The sequence below is a fragment of the Cryptomeria japonica genome, chromosome 6, assembly GCF_030272615.1.
Source record: "Cryptomeria japonica chromosome 6, Sugi_1.0, whole genome shotgun sequence".
NCBI lineage: Eukaryota > Viridiplantae > Streptophyta > Pinopsida > Cupressales > Cupressaceae > Cryptomeria > Cryptomeria japonica.
In genome coordinates, this window is record NC_081410.1 from 600939190 (window position 1) to 600962105 (window position 22916).

General features: G+C 38.0%; 1 protein-coding gene across 1 annotated transcript in view; it reads left to right on the forward strand.

Moving 5' to 3' along the window:
* The window catches only part of LOC131036233 (uncharacterized), a 36230-nt gene extending 20332 nt beyond the window's left edge, over positions 1 to 15898 (forward strand). Inside the window, exons 3-4 of the mRNA XM_057968079.1 lie at positions 5375 to 5701; positions 15731 to 15898. Coding sequence (XP_057824062.1) covers positions 5375 to 5701; positions 15731 to 15898 — 495 coding nt within the window. The remainder of the gene's footprint in view (positions 1 to 5374; positions 5702 to 15730) is intronic.
* The last annotated feature ends 7018 nt before the right edge of the window (positions 15899 to 22916 follow it).

Below are 22916 nucleotides of genomic sequence, written 5' to 3' on the forward strand. Positions count from 1 at the left end.
AATGTGATAATGTGGATTCATATGTTGATATGAAATCAAAACTTGATATGCATTGTGTGGATCTTGGTTTTAAAGAGAAAGTCAAATCTAAGGTAGTCTTTCTAGATTTGCAATTGGTAAATGAAACATTGACAAATGATCATGCATTTTCATGTTCGCAAAAGGCTGATATAAGGTGTGATCAACATGTTAAATTGCAGTCATTTTATGAGGAAATGTTCCTCTCTAGTTTGCAAGCCTGTATTATGGAAGAGTGTTTTCCATTTATGAAAACTAGCAATCAGCATGTGCTTGATGTTCATAGTGATCAGCATGTGCTTGATGTTCACAGTGATTAGATGGAGTAGGGTCACTTTTCTTTTCAACTGGGAAATGATTGTAAACAATATGATAGTTATGTGTCAATTGATGGTCAGCATTCAGAGGTGGGTTTTTTTTTTCAAAGATTGATTGATTACCAGGGTGCTGATTATCTTTTGTGTGATGAGCTTATGAGATGTTGCAGAGTTTGTGATTAGGCAAATGTAAGTGAAACTTTCAGCTTACCCTTGATTCATGGAAATGAGAATCATGTATTTGACAAAGGTAAGCGTTGATTCCAATTTTGATGGCCTAGGGCCATATGTAAATAAATTTTGTTGTACAGTCGCTTTGCTTTTAGTTGTGTGGTTTTCAATAAAGAGCCCTGTTGTTGGGTCGAAATAAGGAACCTCTGTTTTGGAGAGTGAAGCTCATTGAAGAATTTAAAAGAGGAAGAAATGCCCTATTTTTGGGTGGTCTGCTGTGCCAAAGATTCTAAATTCTTGTGTTGGTCTTGCATCCAACTATCCCCAGTCAAAGCCACTGTTGAGACTCATAAAAATTTGAGTAATCTGGGAGGCCCATTTCAAGATTTTTGCGTCTGCACTTCCTCCTGGTATGTTTCTAGCAGTTTTAAATTTTTGCCTTATCGGCAAGACCTATCCCAATCGGCAAAATTCACCCTGATGAGGTTGTAGGTGGTGTGTGTGGTGTATTGGGTATCAGGTGGAGCGGTTTCATGCTATCCCGACCACCCGATGACATGCTGCAAGTGAGGAGATATACAATGGTGACATCGGCCATCAAAATAGCGTAATGTAGTGCTACCCAATGACCTGATGGAACATCATCCAGAGTGCGGTAATTCATTGGCCATCGGAGGTCAAGTTCTGAGGTTATCCTGATGACCCAATGGATAGTGCAAAGAGGTGCAGAGTGCAGAGGGTCATCTTCAGCAATCAAGTTAGCATGTTTGAGAGGTCCTGATGATCCGATGGAAGGGCCCTAGCATGAAGAATCTTTTATCCAATATTGGCCACGGGGAGGAGATAATTTTGTATTCAAATGTACAGCCACACACATCCTTAGTGTCAAAGATTACGGGCTTTTGGCAAGTGGCAGTCTAAGGTGGTGGGCCCCACGTGCGCATGCATCTCAGAGCGACCTAATTTTGCAGCAGGCGAGCAGATAACAACTTTGAACTTGAACTTTGAACCAGTTCAATGGTTCAAGCAGTTCAAGTGGTTCAAAGTTCATTGTCGTCACTCATGGGCCAAAGATGAAGAGGTGAACTCACCAAGCGATGAACCATGGCTGGTAGTTAAGGGAATCAGTTAAGGCAGGTGGTTCATTTTGATAGTTAGTGGAGGCTGTGCTAAGATGTCAGAGTGGAGAGACGAGAATGAATACCTAGGTGACAGGTGGCACCCAGTTGTGAACTCTGGAGCCAACCAAATGGTAACACGTAGTGGACAGGTGGCATATCATCAAGGTGTATATCGAGCAAATGATGGCTTCAATAGATCTCAAAATGGACTCACTAAAGGCATCAGTTTCATCGACAAGTGAAGGTATTGATGAAACTTGGGTTTTGATAAGACGAGAAAATAGTTCATCGAGTGCTCAGATCCATCGACAAAGGGCACATCAAAGAAATATCAATTGGTTTCATCGAAAAGTAAAGGCATCGATGAAATTGTGGATTTGAAGAGACACAAAAATGGATAGCCGAAGAGGAAGTTTGGCCGAAAGGGAGAAACGCTGAACAAACTAGAGGTAGTGGTGGGCCCGGTGGAGTTGACTTGGTGGTCCAGATGAATTAGGTGGCGAACCAAAGGTTGACAAGTGGCAGGCCTGACTAGATAGTTTGAGTTCAGGTAGATCTCAGAGCGAATCCAGAGATACCACACATTGACACCATGGCATAGGTGAGAGTGATTCAGAGAAGCTAAAGTCTGAGCAAGCTAGGAAAGATCAATGATCAAGCAAGATGACCTAATGATTGTCACCATACCGCAAGATGAAAGTGATTGCCAAATATCCCATGCAACTTGGCGACAAAGCATGTCCACTAAAAGGAAAGTGGCCTAGGTGTTAAGGATTGAGCAGCTTGAGGGAAGATCTACGACAATAACTATACAACCATGTGAAGGTGCGTGATGGCTATCACATGCAACATAGCAATTGACCAGGTGGAAAGTACAAGTGGCGTCTAGATAGATCCAAAGACAAATCATGATGTGATACATGTCTAACCCACTAGAAGAGAAAGTGATAGATGGAGTCGCTTAGGCGAGGTAACGGCTGGGCAAGTTAAGTAAGATTGACGGTGATCCAAGGAAGATCCATGGTTGTTGCCAAGTTGCGATGGAAATATGTTCGAAGGGTAAAGGCTACGACTTGGCCACCAACCAGTGGGGCCCGATAGAGAAAGAAAACAGTCTGGAGGAAATAAACAAAAGAAGAGCCAAGGAAGAAACAAAGGGCTTCATTCTGGTGGTAAACCCAGGCATTGCTGAGGTGGAAGGATATGGGCCCTGAAATGAACCAGATGATACCACGTGGCAGAGATGCATGACATATATCTGCACAGGAATTTCAAAGATTTAAAATATGATTTCTGACTGTGGTGAACAGGTAGAAAATTAAACAACCAACCTGCAGAGGAATTGATGACTAAAGGACTATTTGTTGCTTGATATATAAGTGTTATATATCATTGGAAAGCTCTCAATCCAAGTAATTTGATCCTATGGTCAAGTGTAACCCATGGAAAATATTTTTGGGGCAGTTACCTTAGGATCTAAGATTGGATTTTTCAGTTAGAGAGATTGGATGTCCTTTAGGCCAAATTGTGCGAAATAGTTATTGCCGAAGGATAGAGTAGTTTCTATTGTCAGAGAATGAAATCTGATTTTGTCCTTACTGCCTTCTTATTTGAGAGTCTTATAATTTTTTAAGGGGTTCCATATATTTTTGAGCGAGGCTCCATAATCGTAGTTTTCCAATTATGAGCTTTTGGAAAAATTTGTAATAAAATGTCCCTTTTCAAGTAATAGAGTATCTTCTTGCTGTAAATGTTTTCTATTGTAGGTCACATATATGTAAGGCATATATATAGTTTATTGGATTGTCTCTAGGCCTTCTCTTGTTTTCAATAATTCTAGTCTTCAAGGGAGTTTGGGTTTATCCTCTCACTGTGGGAGTGTAATGGGTGTTCTTAGGTACTCTTCAAGGAAGAGTTTAAATTCTATGAATAATCATTTTGGATTGAGGATAATTTCTCGATATGTATGATCCTTCATTTGAGTTTAGAATGTATTAATGTCAGGCATTGATACAGGGATATCTTTCTTAATAAATTGGATTTGCAATAGAGGTTTTCATTTTCAGTTTCAGGTATGACTCCATGCCTTTGGATAAGGCATTGGTCTTGCAGATTATGGGGATTCTCAGAGATTTTAAAATATCAAGTATTCATTTGCTTTTATATTTGTAGTTTTAGATGTTCCATCTATCTCATGCTCCAATCTTATTGAGATGTCAATGTAGATCTAGCCCATCTATAGTAACCTCCTTGTTGTTGAGCCCTGTGATATTTATCTGCATTTATTGATGCCTTATATTTGCAACTAGTTGTACTTTGTGCATCAAAGGGTTTCCCCCCCTAGGTCTTGTAGAACCTAAAGTAAAGGAAGATCATTAGGATCATATGTTAATGTTGTCCAAGCCCTGAAGCTTTTTCATTGATTGACATTGGCTTTCTCATAAATAGTTGGCAGGTGAAGTTGGATTTCTCTTTTTTGAGAACAACTGTCCCATCTAGGTGCCATGGTCCCAATAGGGCACCATGGTCCAATCAGGGATCTCTAGTACCTATTCGGGACAACCAATGGTGACACGAGATCAGGTGATGAATGTTAGAATTGATAGAATGATCACATTATTTAGATGATAGTGATGATGATTGATTACTGATGATAGATTGTTTTGCATTTTGCAGACACTACTATACATCCGCGAGCATACCATCGGTCTCACCTTCTAGAGCCTTCAGGAGAAAATCCCAAGACTAATAGTGGGAGAGAGGAATTTTCTACATGCAATGGGCTTTTGGGATGTGATGACTATGTCGTCCATCTGATTCCATTCTACGATGTTGATGGCATTGATGGAGAGGTGGGATGCAGACACCTCAACATTCTTATTACTTGTGGGGGAGATGACAGTCACCCTTGCATATGTATACCACATTCTATACCTTCCCATTAGGGGAGAGACTGTGAGATATCGATCTGACCGGACAGATGAGGATTACAAGAGAGAGTAGGTATATGATGTGGGAAGATTGATACTCGGCAAGACAAGGGGCCATATCATGGTCATCTAGCTCCTACACCCTACCAGAAAGGTTCTATTAGTGATGCGATTCATGATTGTGACCCTTGTACTAGCCGTGTGCCCTAATGGGCGCAACACACATATGCATGAAAGACTCATCTATGCTATCCAAGTGATGGAGAGATATAGAAGGGTATACTCCTAGGGTTGGAGAATGCTTGCACATCTCTATCATGACCTTGGGGAGTATGTCTTTAGACAGGGATGTAGTCTAATGACATGTACACTACTACAAGTGTGGATGTTCAAGCATATTACCTGCACGAGGCCTGCTGGAGCCCCCATAGAGAAAGTCCCAGAGTAGCCTAGGGTATTTTCTTATCCTCTTACCTATGAGTGGAGAATCGATGATCTCTTGTATTGGAGGTTGAGCTTGGATAGATTGATAGAGGGCGAAGTAATATGGAGACCCTACCTCAGGATGTACATGTGGGTAGGGATACATAGGCAGATGTTCAACATGCAAAGGAATCATCTACTAGAGGGGTGGTACAACCACATAGTTGTTCCCTTCTACTTCAACCAAGTTTGGTGGCAGTTTAGGTTTGAGCAGTGTGTTCCTACTAATGTGCCTGTGTACATCTGATACTCATGCATGATGTCGAGGCTATGAGCCATTCCTAGGCCTACCAGTGCTTAGATCGACATCACAAATTCAGATGGGTCAAATCAGGACATTGCGATAGACTATAGAGATGATTCAGGTGTGCACCATAGGTACATTACATGGTGGGGTAGGACATACCCTGGAGACATCTTCCCAGTAGATTTCCCTAGAGGGAACCCCAAACCATGGCGACAGTTAGGTGATGGAGAGGGATCTAATAAATCCGAGGAGGGATCAGATGATCAAGTTAACACCACAGAAGAGAAGGAGGCAGACAAAGATGGAGACAATCCTGACACCGGAGAGGGAGATCAGGACAGAGATGATGAGGAGGATGGAGAGGAGGAGGAGGACGATGATAAGGAGGAGGATGAAAAGGAGGAGGATGACGAGGTGGAGGACAAGGAGGATGAGTCAGATGCAGTTCCTCATCACTCTAGGGAGGATACCATAGCCCTAGATCCAGCAAGTCTCCCACTACAGGTGGAGAATGACCCTATAAGGGGTTCTGATCCTATTCTCCATTGGCCTACACCTATTGTAAATAGAAAGTACGAGCGTAGAGAGCCTAGAAGGTCCCAGTCTTAGGCCATCACTTTCCACAACCCCTACAAGCGAGAGGGAGATCTAGGTAAGGTGTCCTATTATTGATTAATATATGTATCTTATTTTCTAAGATTTGATGATATAGAATGTTAATGATGAAAAATTTCTCTCTTTCTTGTAGCTACCATCTAGGAGTGGCATTTTCTCATTCACAATGCAGTGACAGACCTCATTGTGACTGCACACATTCCTAGTTCCTCATAGATATCACACAGATCCCAGAGGAGTAAAAGAAAACATGAGGACCTTATCTCCCCTATTCATATAGAGATGGAGGTCCTACGAGAGATATTATGATAGATAGAGCGTGACCTAGCAGTGTCACAGATAGAGTTAGCCACATACTGTGGGATTATGATGGAGAGGGATTGCAGGAGCTCCTCTCAGAGTCACTTGCCGTTCATATCATGATACACCTCCATGGGGCCACCCCCATGGCCAGATAAGGAGGGAGCATCTAGCCACTATCCTCCAGCTACTAGTCCTAGGAATAGGAGATGACCTTGATGTATTGATGTATATATTATGATACTCATAGATATGTTATTTTAATACTTAAACAATATATGCATTGCTTAGATTAGAAGTAACATATTGAGTGATGAACATGTATGTCTAATTTTAATTTCCATGTGATTGATTTGTCAATGCTTCATGATTAAATTGATACATGTGTGATTTAAATAAATAACTAAGTATGTAATTAAATGCTACTTTGACGATGTAAAAGAACAATGTATTAAGCCTGAGAAGTATATAACTAATGTGATTTAATTAACTCTGATTAAACACAACATGATATAATTCTACTTAACACAAAAGAAATTGTATAATATCCTAGCACATATGAGATGTAAATCCATTACAATTTACATAAAAGAATCCAAGACAAACAATAAAGTAATGAAACATGCTTTTCAAGAATGAAGTAATGTAGACTAAACAATATAACATCATTTAATCATGCATACTTTAATTAATTCATGCTAACATATTACCCAATTTTGAAGAAAAAGATATAGAGGGAGAACAAAAAGTAGACTAAAAAGAAAGAGAGAAAAAGAGAACTAGGCATAATATCTACGAAGATGCATAGCATTTATGAGTTCCTTGAGAGGTGTACCTTCCACATCTTCTATCTTGTAAGCACTTGATCCATAGACCTCAACAACAATGTATGGTCCAAGCCAATCAGGGCTGAATTTTCCTTTTTCCTTAGGTAAGGCATTCACATTGCATTGATTCTTGTAAAGAACTAAATCCCCTACTGAGAAAGAACATTGAATAACCTTATCATTGTAGCTTTGCTTAAATTTTTTATGATATGCTTGAATATGCTCGAGGGCATTTATACACCGCTCATCGAGAATATCAAGTTGTTGAAGCTTTTTCTCTCTATAGAAATCATCATCCACTATACCCCTAAGAGAGACTCTCAGAGAAGGAATCTCAACTCCAAAGGCATAATTGCATCAACACCATAAACAAGGTTATAAGGAGTACAACCCGTAGCAACACATACACTATTGCGATAAGCACACATAGCATAGGTTAATTGAGCATGTCAATCCTTACCATGCTTGTTTACAGTCTTTCAAAGAATTTGTTCAATTATCCTATTAGAAGACTCAACCTGACCAATTGATTGAGGATAATAAGGTGTAGAAAATCTATGTTGAATATGATATTTCTTGAGAAAATTCTTCACATCCTTATTTTTGAATGATGTTCCATTATTTGAAACTAAGGAAAAATATATCCCAAATCGAGAAATAATGTTTTCCAAAATGAATTCATAGATTACTTCAATAGTAGTATGTCCTTCAGATGAAGGAGGAGATATTTTACCAACAAGATTCAAACCCCATGTAGAAAAGGGCCAAGATACTACCTGAGATTGAAGCTCTTGGGCATGGCATGGATCAAATTTCTATGTTGCTGACACCGATGACATTTATTAACAAATTCAAAAGAATCCTTTTCCATGGTTTGCCAATAATATCTCATTCGGAGAAATCTTTGAACTAAATATCTACCCCCAAAATTCCCCCCCACAAGCACCTAAATGTGCTTCGTCAAGAGAAATAGGGATTTTAACCTTGTTTAAGCATTGAAGGAGAAGACCATTATAACCCCTCCTATAAATAACATTAGAAAGGATAATGTATCTAGCAACCAATTTGTGAATCCTAGCCCTAGTATTCTTATTCACAGAGTCTGGAAAGGTACCATCACTCAAATATCTCATGATATGCAAGTACCATTCATCAGAATCTAAAATGCAACAAAATGCCACATCACTGGGATTATCAACAATAGTCAGGGTAGTGAGGTTGTGAATAGTGAATTTAAGATATACCAAGGGGTCCTCTAGAGACACAAGAGAGGAAACACATACCATCACATTAGCATGTCGATTATCTTTTTGAGGAACAAGCTCCATAGTATAAGAATCAAATTTTTGCAACAAGGATATAACTAGATCTCTATATTGTGATAATTTTTCTTGCTTAGCTTGATAAACTCTTGTCACTTGTCTTATGATTAGTTGAGAATCTCCATAAATATGTAGATGTTATACATTCAATGCCAAGGCTACTTTAATTCTAGCTATAAGAACTTCATATTCAGCAATGTTGTTGGTACATAAGAAATTGAGATGATATGATAAAGGAATAGGCTTCTTTTTAGGAGAGATTAAGACCACCCCTACCACCGATCTTGTATGAAACTTAGAGCCAATAAAGTACAATTCCCAAGCCTCATCAACCTCAATGGAAAAAATGTATTCATCAAGAAAAGACTCTAGATAAGGTAGGGAAAGGGTGAAGGAGCATCAACTAGGTGGTCCATCAATACTTGACCCTTTATTGCCTTTTGTGAGACATACTTAAGGTCAAACTTGGTCAACATCATAACCCACTTAGCTAAGAGTCCAGAAAGGTCAGTTTTGGAGAAAAGATGTTTAAGAGGATCGAATATAATGATAACATGGATCTCAACATTCAAGAGATAATGCCTCAACTTTTGAATTGCAAAGAGTAAAGCAAGGCACTGTCTTTCTATCGCAGAATATCGGACTTCATAATTGAGTAGAGTGTGGGTTATGTAATAAATTGAGCATTCTATACCATCCTTATCACATTGTGCTAATAGGGCTACAAGAGCTTGAGGGGAAGCAACAGTGTACAGAAGGAAAGGCTTAGTAGGATGAATAGGTTGAAGAATAGGAGGATTGGCCACATAGGTTTTTAGGTCTTCAAATGCTTTACGACAATCCTCATTCCATTGGAAAGTGATATTATTTTTAACCAATTGTGTGAAGGGAAAGGTACGATCCACAAGTTGAGATACGAACCTACAAATAGCTTCGATCTTTCCTTACAAACTTTGTAGTTGGGAAACATTCTTAGAAGGTAGAATGTTAACAATAGCATCAATCTTCTTCATATCCACCTCAATGCCATGATGTGAAACTATGAATCCTAATGGTTTTCCACTATCCACACCAAAAACACATTTATGGGGATTCAAACGCATGTTATACTTATGTATTCTCTCAAATATTTGACAAAGGATCTTAACATGATCTGTATGATGAAAAAATTTGGCTAAGATATCATGAATGTAATATTCTAAGGTCTTATGCATATAGTCATGGAATATGAGAGTCATAGCATGCTGATAGGTTGCACTTACATTTTTCAATCCAAAAGGCATCACAATTAAACATAACACACCCCAAGGAGTGGTAAAAGTAGTTTTATATTGATCTTGGGGATTAATGAAGATTTTATTATATCTTGAGAAACCATCCATAAAGGATAATAAAGCATGCACTGCTACCGAATCCACTATCATATCGGTATTCGCGAGAGGAAAGTCATCCTTTAAAGAGGCCTTGTTTAAACTAGGAAAATTCATACACATCCTAATCTTGTTTTCAGCTTTAACCACAACCACAATGTTTGAAATCATGGGGAATAATCAATAGGACTAATGAATCTAGCATCCAACAATTTTTCAATTTCAGCTTTAACAAGTACTACCACCTTAGGGGGAATCTTTCGAATCTTTTGCTTCGCAGATTTATAATCAGGGATCAGGACATTGTTATGAGTGACAATCTTAGGATCCACGATAGGCATGTCAAAATATATCCAAGCAAAGGTCTCAGGGAATTCATGTAACAACTCGACATACTATTTTTGCTCTTCTTCGTCAAGACATTTCCCTATCTTGATGATTTTATCTTCAACACAAGGATCCATCTTGATATCAATGGTGTCATTTATTAGGAGATTGATTCGTTGAGGAGCATCTTTTAATTGAGGAAATTCTTTAACTATCTCATTATTTCTTTCCTTCCCAAAGTAAGCTTCCGCATTTAGACAATAGGGAAAACTACGGTTATGGTGATAACAAGGAAGGTGTGAGGCGCTACCCTGACCCATCCTAGCACTTCAGTGATTTTCATGTTGGAACTATTATGGATGCCTTATTTTTATGCATTATGGATATAGAACTTTATATGATCCCAAGAATTGGATAACATTGATATATTGATGCTTCATTTCTATGCATTGTGGATATAGAATTGTAAATGATTCTAGAATAGGATAGCATTGAGATGGTGTATGTCATTATTTGATTTGCAGGACTTTATTATGATGCTACAAATATGATGCATATCTTATGAATGGATTAAATTTATGAGGATTATGATAATTGCTTATGTGGATTTGCCTTGTTATATGGTAAATTGATTTGTATGATGTCAATTGTATGCAAAGTGATTGATTTGTATTCTTATTTATGTGTTTAATATTATATGAGGCTATTGGGAAGTACTAATGTGTAATTGAGATGCGTAGGAAAATTATCCATGTGACCATGGAAACATTATGGAGAATCAAGCCTAGGCCTATGCACGTTCGTAAAACCAAGGTTTGTCTATTTGGAGAGACAACACCCCGTATGTATCGTATTTTAATCATAAACGTAAATGACTGCATGTGTGTTAAATTGTAATTATTTTTGTGTGTAAATCCTACAAGAGATAATTGCCATGTGTGTATTAGTGATGTGGAATTATTTTGTAGCGTCATTTGACATATATGTTGTATGTTGTGTTGGCATTGTCATGTCACCTTTTTCGAGAAATTTATTTTTGTTTAGTTGTTATATTTCCAAATTATCCTTGAAGGTTCCAAGAAATCTAGGATAGTGAGCCATTAGGAGGGTCACCTCAGAGTTGACCCATAGGTAAACTTTAGGTTGACTTTCAAAGGGTTAAACCGACTCCTAGAGTTAGTTTTGGAGAATTTTTATTGGGCCTCATGGGGTACCTATGGGTGAAGGCCAAAGTTGGCCATGTGTTCTTCTCCTAGGACTTGTTTAACCTTCCAAAAAAGTGGGTTTTTCTAGATTGCCGAATTTCATCGTTAGGAGTGCCATCCTTGGGTAGATAACCTTCTTGGTATCTGTCATTCCTCTTCCCCATTACATTCCTCTTCTTGAGGTGCTTTGGTTAGGGAGTGTGTAAGACCTAGGGAAGACCAACCAATGGGAGCCTCTCACTCTATCCAAGAGGTTGGAAAGAGTGGGAGAAGCCTTCATAGGCAAGAGACTGAGACTTAGTGAGTTAATCACCCACTCTCCATCTTTAGAGATCTTGGAATTTTGAAAACCAGTTTTAGAATAGAATTTTGGCTAAGTGTTGCAAAAAAGAATTGTGGAATTGGGCTGCTCTTCTCCAAGCTATCCCTAGAAAACCCTTGGTAGATTTAAAGTTGGTGCATTTTCTTACTTGTATGTTGGAAATATGTTTGTAGGATTGCTTGAATGTAAATTTTGCCTTCCTTGTATTTCCTTTGTGAAAATATTATGTGATCTTTCTCTTATTTCTTTTTTTGTATACATTTCCTTGTGTTTTGGGAGTATCCAAGGCCTTCTTACCCTTGGGAGGGTAGAATGGTCTTGGGGTGGAAGGAATTTGATAGCCTTAGAGTGAGAGGCTCTCATATGAGAGTGATCTCAAGGGTTTTTTTATGTGACCCTTGCTGCATAGTTTTGTTTATGCATTCGGGGGTCATAAGGGGAGAAAGTATGACATGTATGCCTTGGGGGTCATAAGGATGTTGGGTTAAGATGGATTTTTGTTGTGTTCTTGGTTGCCATGAGTTGGCTATGATCTACTATCTTGCATTTCTCCTCAAGGTACTTGGTCCACTTCTACCCATGTAAATATCACATTATGTGATAAAGTTGAACTTTGGGATGGGAATGTTCTTTTTTGAGTTTATCCCTTATTTGTTTATGTTTGCTAGAGTGTAACCCATCTACGACTTGGTTTTCCAAGCTCGAGGATGACTTCTAGTAAGCCTAGGCTGGGAGGTGAGCTCTCCATGGTCACAACCTTAAGATTTTGAATGCAGGTTGCTTGGAAAAGATGAAAAAGGAAAGCTAGGAGTTGCTGATTTTATTTTAGTTGCAGAAAAAGAATAGGAAATGTAATGTTGTAATTCAGTTGTATAAATGTAAAAGAGGAGTTTATGTTGTATTTATTTTTGGAAAAAGAAATGTACTATTCAAAAGGCTTACCATGTAATGTAGTGTATTTTACTAAAGATGTTGGTCTTTTAAGTAAGGTGAAAGTATTTTGAATAAATTCTGTAAAGTTAATGCTGCTATTATTTATTTGAAATTTGTCATTTTCCTTCTAAATGTTATAAGAAATTTCACATAGATAAGTTAACTTATTTCAAAAAAAAAAAATGAATGTTAGTAATAGAAAAATAATTATTTAGGTTCTAGTTATTTTCCAAATGCAAATAGGGTTAAATAGCCATTGAAGTATAATAGTTTTGCATTGTACAAAATGATAACGTATTTATGTGTTTTCTAGACTATTTAAATGTTGTTGTAATTTTACTTATTCTATCATTTATCTATTTCAAAAAAATGCAGAAAGTTAAGGTAGACAAATTTAACTTTTCCTATAGTTAACTATTAGAGGTTTAAAATGCAAAGGATAAAAAAAAAATGTAGTTAGTCTGTAATGTTTATACATGAGAAATAAAAATATGCATTTATTTATGTTGCTGGTTTATTTCCAGGACAATTGTTATTTTATTTTATCCCTGTATATTAGACAATTAGAGAACAAAATATAATCATTTAAATAACCATATAAATACACATATATATATATTCGTACATATATATTATCCCTCCTATTTGCAAGCAAAAAAAAAGGAAGAGATGAAATATTTATCTAACAAAAAATGTTGTCCTATTTTATTATTTTAAACAGCCACGTAAACTTGTTGTTCTTTCCTCACCCTACTTGCGTAGTGAAAACAAAACAATCATGCATGCATTTCAAGATATCTATTTAGTATATATATAAATAAATATATAAATATATATATATATATATATATATATATATATATATATATATATATATATATATATATATATATATATATATATATAAATAAAAGAAAGACAAAAAAATAATTTTTTTTTAAAAAAAGGAGGGAGATTTTTCTTGCGACGAAAACCCTTACCCCCAGGCGGCGCAGGTCCTCCGCGACGCCTCTTGCAGTGTGTGGGGCCACGTCTGCTACTATGGGCATCCACAGTGGGCAGCGTCGGTGCCACCATTGTGGGTACCCACAGTGGGCGGAGCCGTGTCCGCCACTGTGGGTATCCACAGTGGGCGGTGTCAGCACCATCATTATGGATAACCACAGTGGGTGGCATCGGGGCCGGCATTGTGGATATCCATAGTGAGTGGCACGAGGCTGCCACTGTGTGTATCCACAGTGGTACCTTGCAGCCCCCTAAACCTACCTTGGCCCTCATGCCTTTGCACTCGCCACTGCCTCCATGGTCGCTGTACCCTACAACACACACAAAATACACACACACAAAAAAAATAAAAATATTAAACCCTAACCCAATTTCGGGTTAGGGTAAAAGCAATAGAGAAAGAGAGAATTTTTAGATAATAAAAATATGCAACCCTAACCCAATTTTGGGTTAGGTTTTGCATTTGAATAATAAAAGAAAATTAGAAATGCAACCCTACCCCATATTCGAGTTAGGGTTAGGAAATAAAAAAAAGAGAATTGTTAAGTTGATTTTAAATAAAATATAGAAGAAGAATTAACTCTACCCTAATTATGGTTTGAAATTAATTTAATATAGTTTTTTTTATAGAATTTAAAATGGAGATTAATGTTAAATAGTTACATTAATCACATAATTGATTTAATTTATTTAACTAGGGTTACTATATAGTTATTTTTATATATTCAATTAAATATGGACGTTAAGTTAAATTTAAATTGGGCGAAATTTGTAAACAAAAATGATTAATTATTTTATGCGAATTTTTAGCCTATGAGGCCAATATTGGCCAAATTATTTAATAGTTGAAATTTGAAGGTTTAGGGGAGATTGAAATTGGCTATAGTATAAATTAGATTTATTTGGCAAATAACATTATTGAATTTGTAACCTTATTGGTTAAATTTAAATAATGAATTTGAATGCTCCCAATTAATTAATTTTAAATTTAAGATAACATTATCATTATTTTTGGTCTAGAATGTTTTAAATGCAATTGAGATATTTAAATATCCCTCGACTTTAAGTAGCAGCAAATTAATTAAGTTGATTAAATTACTAATTAAATTGCGATGACCCTCTTAGGGAATAATTAGTCTTCATTAAATATTATCACTTCATTGATGGAGTTAATCATTCTAGCTTTAGTAAACACTTCTATTTACACCTTAGTTAAGACAAAACTTAATTGATTTCGTTTTAAATGTAGATTATTTTGTGAGTTTATGTTGTCAAAAAATTTTTTTGTTGTTTTGTTTTTGCCCAAAAGTTTGGGCACGACATTTTGGTATCAGAGCAAGGTTTCCAAAACTAGAAACCTTTCTCCATTACGTTTCACTTTAATTATTTAATTAATTAAATTTTTCTCCAAAATTATTTATTTATTTTATTTTATTTTATTTTTCTCATAAGGATGCCTCTGACTATGCGACAAGCTTGCAAGCGCGGAAGGGGTCCTAGGCATACACGTATGGCACATGAGGATGTTGATAGGGAGGAACCAGCTCTGGAATGGAACCCAGAGGCCCCTCCCGAACCACCGGTTGACCCAAATTGAGACATCTTATTAGCACTTGAGAACCTGATTGGGATAGTTTAGGATAGGATTCCAGCAGTCGACCGTCATGCAAAAAACCAGAACTTAGGGAGTCATAGATCAACAGTTAGGGAACGGAGTAGGAGTCCACCTCCTAATCCCTTAGATGGCTAGGCTGAGCATGAGCCTGAGTCCGTTCATCTACCCAGACCACCTCCAGTAGCCACACCTATTTATATTGAGAGGGCACATTGAGATCCAGGGGATTTGATCAGAGCGATTTTGTGCCTCCAGCCACCATCTTTTGGGGATCTACCGATGGGGTAGAAGCTAAGGCTTGGCTTTTGAGCCTAGATCGGTGCTTTGCATTGCGTTCTTATGAAAGCAATCTAAGGGCACGAGTAGTAGTGCACCTTTCAAGAGGGACGGCCTCCACATGGTGGAGACAGGAGGAATACAAGTGTCACCTAGTTGCAGACACCCTCACATGGGAGATCTTTATAGAGAGGTTCAGGGAGAGATACTTATTAGAGCACTTCAGGTAGATAGAAGAGTTCCACGACCTCTAGCAGAAGGGTCTCTCAGTGACCCAGTATGAGAGTAAGTTCATTAAGCTCCTACCGTATGTGGATTACCTGAAGGACGAGAAGCTTCTCGTCAATCATTTTATCAGGGGACTGAATGTCAGGATAGGAGGACCAGTGAGGATGACCACTCTAGGAAGCCTTCGGGTTGCTGTCGAGAAGGCCTTGATAGCAAAGGAGATTCAGGCCATGCCACAGGACACGAGGGATCAGTTTCGGAACTAAAACCTGACACCCCAATCTTTCAGGTTTCAGAAACCCCACTGGAAAGGCAACCACAAAAATGCATCAGGGTCCTTTAAACCCCCTCCTTCACAGCAGTCATAGTAGAATCAGAGGTAGAGGCCCCCTCAGGGACAATAGGGCTCCAAGCCCAAGCAGTAGCATTCATAGGGTTCTAGGCACATCCAGAGAGCATAGGGTACTTACACACCTCTAGCACGGACTCAACAGTCCTCCAGGGGTGGGTAAAGTGGTTCGAGTAGGACTGGTAGATAGCCTTTCTCTAGGCCTCAGGACACATAGTTTTAGGCACGTGGTGCTTTTTTCACATGTGGAGCCATGGGGCACATGGAGAGAGAGTATCTATAGGGTCAGATGGCAAGTAGTCAGAGGATGGCACCATTGGAGCCTATAGTTGGAGATATGGGCAAGTCCCATAGGGTCTTCATAGTGGTTGACAACTGCTAAGCAGAGCACCAGCCCACAATTATTTTGGTTGCGGGTATGATCAGAGGTATCATTATTTCTATATTGTTTGACTCAGGAGCTACTGACTCCTTTATATCTCCATTGGTTGTGGAGTGTTGCGGGCTAGTGGCAGTTAGGCAAGGTGTCAGTTGGGAAGTGGAGTTAGCTTCAGGGGCTAGAGTGTCAATGGATTCAGAGGTTAGGGGATGTTTGCTCCATATTGGTAATACCACCACCTTAGTAGACCTTAGAGTTACACCACTCGGATCTTATAGCATCATACTTGGCATGGATTGGCTTTACACCCACAGAGCCAAGATAGATTATTGCCTAAAAAAGATCAAGTGTGAGGATGATCATGGTGCTCCCATAGTAATCATTGGGATTCAGAGGCCCATGTCTCTTCATATGATTTCCACTATGCAGCTTAAGCGAAGCATACAAAAGGAATGCCAGTTGTTTTCTATCACCATAAATAATAGAGAGGAAGAAAATGAGGAGACTTCCCTAGATGATCATCCCATCCTTGAGGAGTTTGCAAATGTGTTTCCAGCTGGGCTACCTGGTATGCCACCTAGTAGAGAGATTGACTTCCACATAGATGTTGTACCAGGAGTCAAGCTAGTTTCAAGAGCACCTTATAGGATGACCACACATGAGCTTAATGAGCTCAAGATGAAGCTTGAGGAACTCTTAGAAAAAAGTCACATTCATCCTAGTGTCTCCCCTTGGGGCGCACCAGTCATCTTCATGAAGAAGAAGGATGGACCCTTCGGTTATGCATGGATTACAAGAAGTTGAACAATTAACCATCAAGAATCACTATCCCTTGCCCAGGATCAATGATTTGTTTGATCAGCTGCAGGGTGCTAAAATGTTTTCCAAAATAGATCTGAATTCAAGGTATCATCAGTTGCAGATTGTGGAGAGTGATATCCACAAGACCGCATTTCATACCAGATATGGCCAATATGAGTTCACTGTGGTCCCATTCGGTCTTACGAATGCTCCAGTTGTATTCATGAGTCTCATGAATGGGGTATTTCTCACTTTCCTTGACTGATTTGTGATTGTGTTCCTTGATGACATTTTGATATATTCTCAAAATGAGAAGGAGCATGAGGAGCATTTGAGGTAGGTTTTGCAGTGTTTGAGGGACAACCAGTTGTTCGGTAGTTTGTTGAAGTGTGCTTTCTTTAGATCAGAGGTCAAGTACCTTGGGCATGTTATATCCAGTGATGGGATCTAATCTGACCCATCTAATATTAGAGCTATTATAGATTGGCCAGTGCCAACCAGTGTGACAGAGGTCAGGAGCTTCATGGGTCTAGCAGGGTACTATAGATGCTTTGTTGAGGGGTTTTCCAGAGTTGCACACCCCATTACATCCCTTCAACTAAAGGGAGAAATTTGAGTGGACAGAAAGGTGTGAGAGGGCTTTTCAGGATCTAAAAAGGGCACTCACTAGTGCACCTATTCTTATTTTGCCAGACCCCATGACTGATTTCATGGTATGCACAGATGCTTCTTTGGATGGATTAGGAGCAGCCCTTATGCAGGAGGGTCGAGTTATAGCTTATGAGTCTAAGAAGCTTAAGACTCACGAGCTTAACTACCCTACGCATGACCTAGAGCTAGCAAGAGTAGTTCATGCACTTGTGAGGTGGAGACACTTCCTTTTGGGTCATTATTTTGAGCTTCATTTAGACCATCAGAGCTTGCAGTACATCTTCACCCAGCCTAATCTTAATGCCCGTCAGAGGAGATGGATGGAGTTTCTATGGGAGTATGGTTTTCATGTCCACTACATCAAGGGGAAAGAGAACGTAGTTGTAGATGCCTTGAGTAGGAGATGACATGAGGTATAATCCACATCTATGAGCATAGATTTGAGAGATCTTATATTGCAGTAGTTACCAGAGGATGGATGGTATCTAGAGGTTTGTCGGATGATTCGATCTTAGGACACCCTGGAAGGGAAGTATGTGGATTATTCCTTAGAGTTCGATGGACTATTACGCCATAGAGGGCGCATCTATGTACCTTCTCTCGGGGGATTGCAAGATTTCATTGTCATGGAGGCTCATAGAGCTCCTTATGCAACGCATCCCGAGGTTAAGAAAATGCATGCAGACTTGAGATAGTTATATCATTGGCTAGGTATGCGGCAGCTTATTGCTGAATTAGTAGCTCGATGCCTTGAGTGTCAGAGAGTCAAGGCGGAGCACTACCATCCTAGTGGGTTGCTCCAATCCCATGCTATACCAGAGTGGAAGTGGGATACTATATCCATGGATTTCATTATTGGTCTTCCCATGTCATCTCGTCGCCATGATGCTATCTTGGTGACAGTTGAAAAGTTGACCAAAGTGGCCCACTTCTCACCAGTCTGAACTACCTTCACAACACCAGCAATGGCACAGGTGTTCTTGCAAGACATTGTCAGGGTTCATGGCATTCCACACAAGATTATTTCTAACAGGGATTCCCTATTCACTTCTTCCTATAGATCAGGAAATTGGGAAAACATTAAAGAAATATCAAGTTAGGACAATCACAAAACCTAAAACTACAATGAAAGCAATGCTAATCCAATCAATGGAAACATAAAGACAAGATATTCAAATTGCATGAAATCAAAGCAAACCAATGCATATATCTCCTTCATGTGGCTCCATTGTTCTTCTTTCACCTTCAAATTTGATGTTGATCTCACCTACAAGTGCAAAATGCAAGTAGAAAGCAAGTTGAGAGATGAAATTTGCAGCATAAGGCTACTCGAAAATGTGATTGATTGATTGATCCTTTGATTGAAGAAACTCATCCAATTTATAGACAAATTGGAGAGAGGACATGATTAGCATGAAGAGATTTGAAAGGAAATTCAAATCAAGAATGGCAACATTATGACAAATGTTTGACAAATTTCTATGCAAGGAGTATGACAAAATATGACAAATTATGACAAGTTGCTATGCAAAATGCATGACAAACTATGACAAAATTGAAATATGAAATAGAAATTTAGAAATTAGGAGAGATTAGCAAATTAGAAAATTGAAGAAAAAGATGAAATAGAAATTAGGTGAATTAATTAATAGGTTTTCATCCATTAATTAATTCATGAAAGAGACCTAGGACTAAACAAATAGATTTATTTAACCCACAAAGAAGAAGAAAAGGATTAAATGAAGAAATCATAAAACCCTAGAAATAAGAGGACAAGGAATTAGGTCAAGACAACAAGAAATTAATGTAGGTTCAATCATGATTTTGATTGACAAAGGACCAATCTTGATAAATGATTAAAATTGGTTGACAAAAATCAATGATAAATTGACCAAGATTGACAAGGAGATCAAATTGATAGGTGCCAATTGACAAGGAACAATGACTAATCGATCCAAACTGACATGATTGAAAAGGACAAGGATCAATGACGAATCGATCGCAAAATGACAAGGCTGACAAGAGGACAAGGATCGATGACAAATCAATTGCAAAATGACAAGGCTGACAAGAGGACAAAACCCTAATTCTATCATCAATTAGGATTGATGATGTCCAAAATGATGATAAATGAGCATGCACATTGATGCGACAGGATAAGATCGACCAAAATCATGACTCAAGATTGTTATCGACAAGACCGAATTTGAAAGCGATGAAAATGAGTAATGCAGAAGAAGGACTCGATGCTTGCAAATGATAAAGACCAAGTACACAACATAGAAGAAATGTTAATGCGATGCAAGAACCCTAAAATAAGGCAATGCACAAATGTTAAAGTATGACTCTGCAAGCATTGACCATTTTTAGATGTCTACATTTTGCCCCTCTTTGAGACAATGTGATTCTAAGCGTTGTTTCAAAGAACAATAATGAAAATGCCCCAAACAATAACAATAACATATGCATGCCCCCTTGAGGAATTGCCCAAAAAAATCAAGAAAAGAGGCCAAGTGATCGATAAGAATGACAGAAGATGATAGGTTCGAATGGACTGCCAAGACTGATGGAAGAAATGTTAGGAAGCAGAAATTAGATAGAGGATAGTTAGAGATGAAGTAAAACTTTCTTTCACAAATGCACATAAGGAGGTGAGAACCTTTATTTAATGTAGCAAAGTGGATGCAGAGCATCATGGCATTGAAGGCCAGAGCTAGAATGCAACCCCTTTTGCAAAAGACAGACACATCTCACACAAGGAATGAGTGAAGTATCCTAGGGTGCATACATCAAGGGTCGAGGTATGTGTGGTGTTCACAAAGTGAACGTACTTATCACAGACACCCAATGATATAGTTGGCCCAGTTTGTGACAAACATTCCACAAACAACAAACACAACAAAAAAACAAAAGGAAAGGGACCATGAACCATCCTGGTCACTCTAAATCACTCAGTGACATCATCGAGCAACATAGGAACATGATCAAAGCCAAAGATAAATCAGTAAAAAGATAAGACACACAAATTCAACCAAGTCAAACAAACAGTCTGATCATCATTGTCAAAAGTGGAAAACAAGAATGATCATGCTGTCTGGTTTCAGGGAATGCGGTACCCCGTCTAAGACAGGAGACAGTCTAGTTTTGAGTATACCACACCCTATATAAGACCCATGATAATGTTGACAAGGATGAATGGTATTGATGTTGAGTGATTGACATGACAATTTTGATCAGTTTGAGTGCCTGGTTTGATTGAAAAGTTCATCTATTAATGCATGATTTCATTAAAGCACAATGTTTGATTGATTGTCGTTGGATGTATGCTCAACGATCTATCTATGCACAAAAGGGACCATTTATTGACAAAATGCAAAATGCCAAAGAAATTATTTTTGAATTTTGATGTTTTTCACTTTGTAGGAATTTCAAGTTTTTTTTATTTTTTTGTTCGTTTTTCAGGACTTTTTTTGACTTTTTAGGGATTTTTTCAGGACATTATTTGATTTTTAGGGATTTTTTTCCAAGACATTATTTGATTTTTAGGGATTTTTTCAAGACATTATATGATTTTTAGGGATTTTTTCAGGACATTATATGATTTTTAGGGATTTTGAAATTTTAGCTGAAAATGAACACATGATTTTTTTGATGTTTTTGAATGTTTTTAGGATTTTTTCAATTTTTTTTTTATTATTTCAGAATATTTTTCAATTTTTATGATTTTGCCCCCAGTGTCTAGCAAGGCAAGGAATATGATAGGTGAATAAATAGGCTTTCTAAAATGTTGGTGGATAGAGGAAAGACAAAGGCCTTTTATCATGGAGACAATACAGATGCAATTTTCAAGGGCTATTGCATGATGGGACAAGAGACTGGATATGACAATGTAAAGCAGTGACATGGCATGAGGGATATGTCAAGGTTTTGAACAACATGTTTTGCATTTCACATCCTTATGTCAGATCAAGATCAAGGGACAAAAATAGTGTATGGATAGTGCTAAGATATGGACTGAAGGATACAGGATAGTGGTAGAAAGTTGCAATAAGCTAGGGAATATGGATGAAAAGTTATAATAAGCAAATGGATAAAGATCAAAAGCTATGATGGACTAAAAGCTGCAAACAAGATGCATGATGCTCATGACAATCCTTAGCCTTGTCAAGATCAAAGGTGGAAAGGGAAACTGGACATGAGGGACAATAGGATATGAAGGGTAATTACAGGGGTTCAATAAGATAATGGAACAATGAAGGACAAAAGGATATGATAGGATAAAACCTATCCCCAAGTATGGTATGCAAGAAGTTCATAGATTATGCATGATGCCTGTTTGCTAGGTTTTCATCACGGTACTTGCCCAAGGTGGCTGTTTGCTGGGTTTTCACCAGTGGACGAATTATTTTTGCTTTACTTTTTTTTTTTTGTCTTTTTTTTCTTTTTTGTTTCTTCTTTTTTTTTAATGTATTTTGACTTTTTCAATAGAAGATGGACACATGATAGGGGATGGAAGAAGGACTCAAGCGTCTTTTTGTTTGGATAGTAGCCTTGAAAAAAATGGACCATGACCTTTAAAAGTATGCTCAAAGATGTTGGTAGGATAAGGACATGGAAAATAAGATGAAACTAAGGCGAGGATTTATGCAAAGGATTGGATCAAAGGGATTGAAGGATGGAAAATATGCATTGGATAATGGATAGGGTATTGGAAGAACTGTGCTTGAGTGGATAGAAATGAAGGCAAGATCAACATTGGAACACACCTTGATGGAGGAACAAAAGGATCTTGTGGAGGATTTAAAGGAATAATTTGATCTTGACAAGGAGGAAGATCATTGGAATCCTCTTTAAAGTTGCTTTGCTCTTGACTTTTAATGGGATCATTGGAAAGGATGGAAGGGATATCTTGATCTTTCTTAGGAAGTGGAATGTCAATGGGATTTGAAAGGACATTCTATTCTTGGATAGAATTGACAGGAATAAGTGAATCATTGCGAGTGTTTGGGGAAATGGGATCTTGGTCAACAATTGGATGGGATGATAAGGTTTCAAGATCTTGATCTTCATCTATTTCAAGACATGTTTCTTCATTATCTAAATT